The sequence below is a fragment of the Myotis davidii genome, unplaced genomic scaffold (genome assembly GCF_000327345.1).
Source record: "Myotis davidii unplaced genomic scaffold, ASM32734v1 scaffold534, whole genome shotgun sequence".
Taxonomy (NCBI): Eukaryota; Metazoa; Chordata; class Mammalia; order Chiroptera; family Vespertilionidae; genus Myotis; species Myotis davidii.
In genome coordinates this window covers 1,262,032-1,272,446 of record NW_006286678.1, presented here as the reverse complement: position 1 = coordinate 1,272,446, position 10,415 = coordinate 1,262,032, and the positions used below count along the sequence as shown (strand labels likewise).

The 10,415-nt window shown below is 41.7% G+C and overlaps 1 protein-coding gene across 1 annotated transcript in view; it reads left to right on the top strand.

Moving 5' to 3' along the window:
- The first annotated feature begins 6,886 nt into the window (after positions 1-6,886).
- The window catches only part of LOC102764049 (tomoregulin-1), a 102,317-nt gene continuing 98,788 nt past the window's right edge, over positions 6,887-10,415 (top strand). Inside the window, exon 1 of the mRNA XM_006758601.2 lies at positions 6,887-7,354. Within this exon, the coding sequence (XP_006758664.1) occupies positions 6,937-7,354 (418 nt within the window). The 5' untranslated portion in view covers positions 6,887-6,936. The remainder of the gene's footprint in view (positions 7,355-10,415) is intronic.

Genomic DNA, 10,415 nt, shown 5'->3' with positions numbered 1-10,415 from the left:
TCTCTCGTGGTGCTGGGCAGCGGCAGGGAGCAGTGGCTCTTGACAGCCACGTAATCATGATGGTAAGCCACCCATAGTCTACAGCGTACTGTGTTGCCAGCCTTTTTGGATGTTGTGTTTTGTGTTTTGACATTCCATCATGTCTACAAAAATGTCTACCTGTGTCTCCTACTTCTAGTGAGGAGAAGAGGAAGACAATTACTCGTGAGATGAAACTCAAGATAATTGCCCACTGTGGGCAGTTTAATGTGGATGGAAGGGGTAGAAAGAATTACATTTTTTTGAAGCTCTAGTCGATGCTTGTTCTTTACTCCCATTGCAGGGCATCTGTGCAGAGAGAGTAAGGCAGAGTAGGGGGTATAAGTCTCATTTTACAGATGAAGAACTGCAAGTTAATTGACTTGCCCAGAATCACACAGCTAGGGTGAATGCTGAAGTCGGGATTTGAGCCCAGGTTTTCTGCATCCAGTTCTTTGGTTTAACTCATTCACTTTACTTTAAAAGCAGTAGTTTATCAGTGACCTCACATCTGTCCAAGGTCTCAATGCCACAGATCTTTAGTCTTGGTTCCCATTCTGAATGTGGATTTCAGAGAACACCCTTTTCCAGGAAGGGGAGTAGAAGTAAAATCTGGCCAAGTTTCTCTAGCCTTTGCTCAAATTTCGAGACTTAGTTTGACCCTTTGTAGACTTACAATATCATTAGATATTGTATGAGTCAGCTAGGGCTGCCATAACAAAATACCACTGACTTGGTGGCTTAAAAAACAGAAACATATGTCTCACTGTTCTGGAGCTAGAAACTCCATGGTCAAGGTGCTTGCACCTTATCTGGCCAAGTTTCTCTAGCCTTTGCTCAAATTTCGAGACTTAGTTTGACCCTTTGTAGACTTACAATATCATTAGATATTGTATGAGTCAGCTAGGGCTGCCATAACAAAATACCACTGACTTGGTGGCTTAAAAAACAGAAACATATGTCTCACTGTTCTGGAGCTAGAAACTCCATGGTCAAGGTGCTTGCAAGGTAGACTTTCTTCTGAGGCCTCTTCTTTTGGCTTGTGGGTGGCTGGGTACCTCTTTGTGTGCTCACATGCCCACTTGTTGAGCCCTGGGGTGTCTGTGGTATCTCTTCTCATATTGCACTAATCTCCAACAAGCCTTATGACCTCATTTAACTGTAAGCACTTCCTTAGCGGCCCAGTCTCCAAATACAGCCACCATGGGTGGCGGTTAGGGCTTCAACATATGAATTTGCCGGGAAGCAGGGGGTTGAGGGTTGTTAAAAATGTTTGATGCATTTTTGTATTAGGTGGATATTAGATGTATTTATTACAATCTTCTGGTGGTTTAGTCAATGTTAGTGTTTTGGGAACTGTGCTGATTTCTTTCCTTTTTGTTCTTTTCTTTAGTCCTGTCTATGGGTCTTTGCCTTGCCCACAGGGAACTTCTATTGCATTTGGATTTTGTTGTTTTATTTAACTATTTTTATTTTAGTGCAGCTTTTAGTGTACTGACTCTTTTATCATGCATGATATTCATTTTGTGCCTAGTAGGCCATTTTACGCCTATAACAGAATGTAGTCATTCATTACATGTTTGCTGAAGGCCCACTGTATGAGGGTCATTGGACTTGATGGACTACAGCCACGCGTGGGAATGGGTAGCACTCTGTCTAGCAGAACCGCACACAGAAAAGCTGATCTGAACTGAGCAGATTTGGGGCACAAGTAAGGCCAGTCTCTCTCTCTTTCTCATAAAAGCAGATACAGCAGAGAAGGATTGTTATGTTGTCATCTATAAGCCATTATGCACATTGTCAAGTAGTTTGTAATCTAGAATGTGCTTTCTAGCCTTGAGGTTTCTATGGATAAGCTTCGGCTGGAGATCTCTTTAGGGAAGTGCTTGTTTACTTAGGACTGTCAGTCAGATGCTCAAACAGAATGCCAGCATCCCCTTGAGGAGTGGACCATTTTAAAGCTCCATATTATATCTACAGTTATTTTGCAAACATACGTTCTTACCAGATCAATAGTGGAAATTATTTCGGAGCTTGGGTTGGAGTGAGAGAGGTACACCTGGGTGGGGGTGGGGAGTGAGGGGCTAAGGGACCCAGGGTTGAGACATAGAGGGGTGAGATGATGGATGGAGAGAGGGGAGGAAGAGCCACCAAAGAGAGCCAGACAGAAGCAGGCCCAGCTCCCGCTGAAGTTGCTCTACCTCGGGACCTTTCTCTGATGACAGTTAGATTGTTCTGCAGTTCGACATGTAAGTTGAGCAAAGGCACTAGAGGTCTGAAAGGAGAAAGCTAAGCAGAGCAGAGGGTGGTAAGGACATTGGAGGAGGACCTGGTTTGGAATCCTGGTTCTTCTACTTACTATTTGTGTGACTGCCAGCTAGTCACCGAGCCTCACTTTTCCGATCTGGGAAATATAATTGGTTGGTGGGGATACACAGCCTACTTCCGAGGTTGCTGGGAATCCGTAGGGGCTTTTGGGGTACACTGGCTCACACCAGAATCCCTTTTATAGCCCTGCAGACTGCAACCACATGGCCCAGGGAGGCCTGCTGTTCTACAAAATTAAGCAAAGTAAATTGGTAACTCTGGATTTACTTAGCTAGTGATTAAATAACAGTTTAGTTAACAGGCTATTAATGGTCCCCAGGTGTTGGCAATTCTGAGTATTTGCTTTTGAGAGCAGTTGTATAATTTCTTCTGGTACTTTAATAAAGTTTTTTTTAACAGAAAAGATTATAATGTAACGAATGATGCTCTCAGGAGCTATTTGGGGGAGGATTAAATGATATACAGCATATTAAACACTTAGTGTAGGGTCTAACTCACCTTGTAAGGTTCAATAAAAGCTATCTACTGTTATTACAGTTTTTAGAGACTCAACTGGCCACACTTAGGGCAAGATCTTTGGTGAATTTAGACCCCCCCCCCATGAGCCCACCACCACCTGGTGGCAGCTAGTGGTACTGCACACATTGTGAGGAAGAATTAAATTGCATGTAGTTTGAATTCCACCAAGTAGTGTAACAGGGACTTTGTTCAGAGTGTGGCTCATTTGCCTCAGAACTGGAATTCATATATCACTAAACAATGAAATGACACTTTTCACCTCCACAGTTGGCACAGATTTTTAAAAAATGTTAACAGCAAGAGTAAATAAAGTGTGGAAACAGACATACTCTTGTGTTAATAGTAGGAATGTAAATTGGTGCACCATTTCTGGAGGACAGATGGTGATGGAACAAAAGTCTTCAGTGTTTGCATCTTTTGTGGCAACTATTCCTCCCCTAGGGACTTATCTTGAAGAAATAAAGAAAAAAATATGAAATATAAATATTTATAAATATATATTATATATTTATAAAAATACTAGAGGTCCAATGCATGAAATTCGTGCAAGAGTAGGCCTTCGCAGCCCCAGCTGCCTCGACCACCCTTGCAGCCCCGGCTTCGTCCAGAAGGTTGTCTGGAAGGTCGTCCAGATAGTCATTCTGCTGTTTGGCCGTTCGGTCGATTTGCATATTACACTTTTATTATTATAGATAAAAAACATTACGTATAATAGAACAAAACAGGGAACGATAACTTTTTCATTTGTGAATCAGATTCTCAATCTTTATAGCAGTGATTCTTAAAAAGTGTGGGAGTGCCCTAGCTGGTTTGGCTCAGTGGATAGAGCGTCAGCCTGTAGACTGAAGGGTCCTGCGTTTGATTCTGGTCAAAGGCACATGCCTGGGTTGCGAGCTCAATCCCTAGTAGGGGCTTGCAGGAAGCAGCCTACCAATGATTCTCTCTCATCATCGATGTTTCTCTCTCTCCCTCTCCCTTCCTCTCTAAAATCAATAAAAGTATATTAAAAAAAACCAAAAAAGTGTGGGTGCATGAGGAAAAGTAGGCATTTTGATGTGTTGGGGCAGAGGAGTTGGGATGGAGGATCAGATCAGAATCTACTCTGGGAGCTGTTTAAGGATATTCAGCATACTTATTGATTTCCTAATAAAAACTATAGAAAGTAAAGTTAGTCATAAACATCTTGGTGGAGAGAGATGATGCAGAAGAGATGTAGGAGATGTGTGTTAATAAATTTCAGTTTGGGGAACACTGATTTACAGGAAGCAGGAATATTGATGAAGGCAAAAAATTAATTCTGGGTCTTTGGGGAAGAAGGAGCCTGGATTAGGTAATTGTAGGAACAGTAGAGCAATATAATCGAAGGCCTGGGAATTTAGGGGTGCAGGGACACATCTGCAAAGATAAATTTCCCCTTATTTTAGTTTTGCCCAAGACCAGAGGGCCAAGCTACTATTGACATGTATCTAGACCTCTTCATTTCTGATACTGGATGTGCCCACAATGAATATGAGACAGGGTACCCGGTATGTGGAGACACTGATCATGGTAGTACTTCATCTAATCTTAATTTTTGGGAGGAGGTGGTGCCATAGTGGGATGCCCTGGTCAGCGTCCATTGCCTTCACGTAAAGCTCACACTCCTTGGCCTCAATCTCAAGGCTCTCTGATTTGACCAAATCTCCAGCCTCAGGTTTAATAGATTTCAGCTAGTCACTTCTACAGTAATTTCTCCCCAAGCATAGTGTGTGAATAACTGGCTTGTAAAAGTGTGATTTTAAATTAGCGTACCATAAATTTAAAGGTCACAGCCTTTTCCCCCTAACTTTAACTTTTTTTTTTACTGATTTTTAGAGTGAGAGGAAGGGAGAGGGATAGAGAGATAGAAACATCAATGAGACAGATACATCACCAATCAGCTGCCTCCTGCACACACACTGCTGGGAACGAGCCCACAACCTAGGCATGTGCCCTGACCTGGAATTGACCTTTAGGTGCATGGGATGATGCTCAACCAACTGAGCCACACTGGTCAGGCGGGTTAGTCAGTTTTAAATGGACTATGTCGCCCTGGCTGGTTTGGCTCAGCGAAGAGAGCGCTGGCCTGCGGACTCAAGGGTCCCAGGTTTGATTCCGGTCAAGGGGATGTACCTGGGTTGTGGGCACATCCCCGGTGGGGGACGTGCAGGAGGCAGCTAAATCGATGTTTCTCTCTCATCGATGTTTCTAACTCGCTATCTCCTTCTCTCTCCCTTCCTCTCTGTAAAAAAATCAATAAAATATATTTTAAAAAAAACAAATGGACTCTGTCATCACTGTCTTGATGCTTTTCTGTTACACTGAAAAATCAGAGACTTGGAGAACAGGAGGACTGGGACATATTGGTCCTTTTACCAATGGGAACATGCTTTATTGCTGCATTCATTGTTGCTTAGCGACATTCTTACCATAATGTATTTGAGAGATTAATTTTGTAGGGAACTTCCTGTGAGATGTGAGAAAAGTGCGAGGTCAAAAAACACAGAGTTTCAGCAGAATAAGACATTTACTAAGCACTTATTGTGTGAAAGATGCTGCTCTGCACCGGGGAGGGTGGCATGATGACCTAAGGGAGCCATGATTGAGTAATTTGGAGTCACCAAAGGTAAGAGCCCAAGAAATAGTTGTGAAGTGATAATAAGAACACCAGACTCTTCAAATTCATAGAAGATTGCTTATGAGGGACTGAAGGTGGGGAGTGGGGGGAAAAGGGGAGATGTTGGACAAAAGGTACAAAGTAGTGGTTATATAGGATGAATACCTAACTATTTAGTCAGAGGCATGGACCTCTTTTCCCTTAGCTTAATCAAATTTTAAAAATGACAACAGCCAATACAACAAGAGTTGTCCAGAGTTAAAGAAATAAAAATTATACCTATGTCTGTCAGATCGTCAAAAAATACATTTTTTGGTGTGCCACAGAATTTTAGTAATTAGTTTATGTGTGTCATGAGATGAAAAAGGTTGAAAATCACTGTGCTAAGGGAAAGAAGCCAGTCACAAAAGACCTCATATGGTATGATTCCATTTGTATGAAATGTCCAGAAAAAAAAAAAAAAGAAATAAAAGGAGGTATTGGGCTCAGTCTCTAAGTGCCCGGGCCCTCTCACTTCTGAAATGATATAAATTATTTACATAGGATTGTACACTTTAACCTGGCTTTTAGATCTTGAGGATCACAGATTCCAAGCCCTCATTTTAAAGATGAAGAAACTGAGGTTCCTCCAGTGGTCGGCAAACTGCGGCTCGCGAGCCACATGCGGCTCTTTGGCCCCTTGAGTGTGGCTCTTCCACAAAATACCGGCTCTTCCACAAAATACCGACTTCTGCCCATGGGCCACAAAGTTTCAATCGCACTGTACGTGCGCACCCGCCCGTGGTATTTTGTGGAAGAGCCACACCGAAGGGGCCAAAGAGCCGCATGTGGCTCGTGAGCCGTGGTTTGCCAACCACGGCCTAGGAGCTTGGCTGTATCCAAGGTCACAGACATAGTGATGGAAATGTCAGGTGTTTGGGGTGATTTCTTGGTGATTCTGAAATCTTGATAGTGTTTACATGTTCTCTTATATTAATTACACAGTGGCTTCTTGGTCTTCAGCTGTGACAAAACTTAGAGAAAGCGGCTTAGTTGAAAAGCTGCCTAACATTCTGAATTTGGGGAGTAATCAGTGTCCTCACATGAAGCAGGAATAGATAAGTTGACAAATTAGAGTTCCATATCGAAGTTCCATAAAGGATGCCCAACTTTTATTTTTCTGCTGATATTCTCAGAATGGCCAAGGCCTCCAACACAGGACCTACTCGAACATCTGTGAAGTACTAAAACCCCACTCCTAGTAAACTTCTGTTTTCCTGAGACTGTCCTAAGTCAACATTAGCAGAAAAGAAAGGAGTGCTGTGTTTCAGACAAGAGGATCAAGTCAGGGATTAGCTTTAAGTGATTTGCTGACATTTTTATTCCTGGCATTTGTAATGATTGTTTCCTACTTCCCTTTACAGGATAGCTAACGGCCAGGAGAAATAGAGTGGAAAATGCAAAACAACGAAATTATAAAACCTGCCAAATACTTCTCAGAATTGGAAAAGAGTATCCTGCTTGCTTTGGTCGAAAAGTACAAGTATGTGCTGGAATGTAAGAAAAGTGATGCACGAACCATTGCCCTCAAGCAACGGACCTGGCAGGCGCTGGCGCACGAGTACAACTCCCAGCCCAGTGTGTCACTGCGGGATTTCAAACAGCTGAAGAAGTGCTGGGAGAACATCAAGGCTCGGACGAAAAAAATTATGGCCCATGAAAGGCGAGAGAAAGTGAAACGCAGTGTCAGCCCACTTCTGAGTAGCCACGTGCTGGGGAAGGAGAAGATCGCCAGCATGCTGCCCGAGCAGCTCTACTTCCTGCAGAGCCCTCCCGAGGAAGAGCCCGAGTACCACCCTGATGCCGCAGCCCAAGGTATGGTATGGCCCTGAGCTCGGCTTGCATGTTCTTGCTGGGTACCTGTTTGACGTGTGAATTTTAAAATCCCGAATTTTAAGGGACTTGATAAAAAAGAAACTTGAATATCAAACCTGAGTTTCCCAATTCAAAGTCTCCCATGTATGTAGAACATTCAAGTCACATAGTCCATAAAAACAGAAGTACTTGTTTATATCCTTGTACTATCTCTTTTATCGCTATTGTTACTTAAGGATAAGGAAAACGAAGGGGCTACATGAATATAGTTGTCATTAATGAAGTACTTTAGTTGCTCATCTTAACTTATCTCAGATATATTGAAGTGGATTTGTTCAAAGGTTTATTTCATTCATTCGATCTTTTTTTTATTTTTCCCAAAGAAGTGCTTCTTGAGGACCGATAATGTGCAAAGCACTGCATGAAGTCATGCAAAAGGCCACATTAAAAGAGTGAACTATTTCAGACTTAATTCAAGTTGTGAGACTAATAGAGCAAATACCCATTTAGCTTTCACCCAGATTAAAAAACAGCACTTCCACCCACTATTATATTGTGATCTACAGTTTTGGTTTGCGGCACTCCTGGTAACTTGAGGAATTCTGGGGAAAAATTATGTTCTTTTTAATATACTTTCGTTGAAAAGATAAACATGTTATATAGAGTTCTTCAGGAAGGAAAAGATGTCATATAATCAAGGAAGCTTTAAAAGGTTGGGATTAAGGGGCTATTGAAATGTCTCCAGGCAAGAAGAGGGTGAGAGAATGCAATAATTCCTGCCTCTTCTAAGATAAGAATGGCTAGTTTATATGAAGATCATTGTACTTTGCACTTAATAATTTCTGGGAAGATCAGAAGGCTGCTCATAGATGTGCTAAAGACACAGCAACAGGAACCTCTGATTTGTGGCTTGCAGGATGAGAAATTCACTTATTAGTGTCCCCCGAGTAGTTTGAGCTCCGAGGGACTAGTTAATTAAGAGTCAGAGTGCTATCCGTGTAGGGTGAAAAAGATAATAACCAAGTGAACTGAATAACACGTTTCGATTAGCACCCCCACCCCCCCACCCCCGTAGGCAGATTATCCTGGGAACTTAAGTTACAATCAAAAGTTTGCTTGCTGCCCTAGCTAGTTTGGCTCAATGGATAGAGTGTTGGCCTGCAGACTAAAGGGTCCCAGGTTCAATTCTGATCAAGGCCATATGCCTGGGTTGCGGGCTCGATCCCCTGTAGGGGACATGCAGGAGGCAGGTGTCAATGATTCTCTCTAATTATTGATGTTTCCATCCCTCTCCCTTCCTCTCTGAAATCAATAAAAAAATATTTTTAAAAAAGTCTGCTTGCTGATCATCTGACCAAGGTTAAGTCCAGGGAGCCAGTGGGGCAAGCACGGTGGTTAAAGTCATGCGCATCATACATCATTTTCCAGTTGTAGGAGCCCCTGTGTCTGAATTTTGATTCTTGAGTCCTAAGCCAGAGAACTTTCCAGCAAACAGTGTTTATGTGGACACCTGTCAGCTCTCTGTTTTGCCCCTTCTCTTTGCTGCTTCTGTAGGGATGAGGCCCACTGCTAATAGACAGTGCCCTTGTTTTCGAGATGTTTGTAGCTTCAGCCAGCTACTCTCCATCTTGCTGACCTTGGAGCCATTCTGTCCCTGTGAGGCAGTGAAGGGACTGGTGCTGGGGTGGGAGGGAAGGAGGTGAATCAGCAGGGCTACTTTTCAAATTATTTATGTTCCCTGGGAGATGTTACCTAGGAAGGTGTGGACTGCTGTAGTTCACTTTGCAAATTTTTTATCTGTATTATTGTGTATTGATTTCAAGGATTGTTCTAAGAGGACAGTCTCATTCCCCCCCATTTTCAAATTTTAGGGTAGGATCTAGAACGTTCATAAGTGTTTTTCTCTTTCTTTTTGGAGGAAATGATATAATTCATGTATTCTGATAAGTTTCCAGCAAGAAGGGGATAAATATGGACTCTCAGTGTCCTTCCTGTCATGACATTTGGTAGACACCAACTTGTAAAAGAGATTGATATTAAATTGGATGTTTGTACATATATGGCACATGAGACTTCTCTTTTTGCTGGTGATTATTAAAGTATAGCCAAATGCTACCTGTTCCTGTCTCCAGGTCAAATTTGTAGTATGGCAGAGAACCATGGTGCTTTGTTAGTTGGGGAGTGTGTCCAAAGTAATCCGTTAACACAAGTAGATAAGGTACTGGAACTCTTTCTATATATTAACAGCTTTGGTGTTACCCAACTCATTTTGCATTTAATTTACTTTTAGGAAATAAAAAGAAAGCTGAACTTGTCAATCATTCCTTCTGGGTCCTGGTGGGGAAAAAGGTTGAAAATATGCAATAGGGTTTTGGCTCTCATTACATCATGTGTATTTTGACACATGGAGTGTGTGTGTGTGCACGTGTGCATATGTATGTGTTTTATTTAGTTAGCATCTCTTACACTGTGCTGTCCAATACAATAGTTATAAGTCACATGAGGCTAGTAAACCCTTGAAATGGGGGTAGGCTGAATTTAGACATGCTATAAATATACATCCTGTATCTTGAAGACTTAGTACCAAAAAAAAAGATGTAAAATCTCTTACTAATAATTTTTATATCAATTACATATAATGATATAATGTTTTATATCAATTACATATAATGATGAAATGATAATATTTTAGAAATGTGGGACTTAAAAATATTTTATTATAATTAGTTTCACTCCCTTTAATGTGGTATGAGAATTTAAAATCACATATGTAGCTTATATTATATTTCTATAGGGCAGCACTGTTCTAGCACAGTGCAGAGTACCTGTTGCAGAATTAGGCACTCAGAGAATTGTGGGACTTTATTAGCCAGGATGGAGCCTTACAGTATTCCACTAGAGGCCTCCCTTCAACAATTTTTTGTGTGTGAGATAATTTCACCTTTGTCATCTTCATCACTGTACCCAGGATAGTATTGCTTTGTCAATGACTTTCTTGAATGTACATCTGTATTTGAACTCAGTAGTGTTAAAATGTAAGTTTAACCTTTAATGTCTTTTT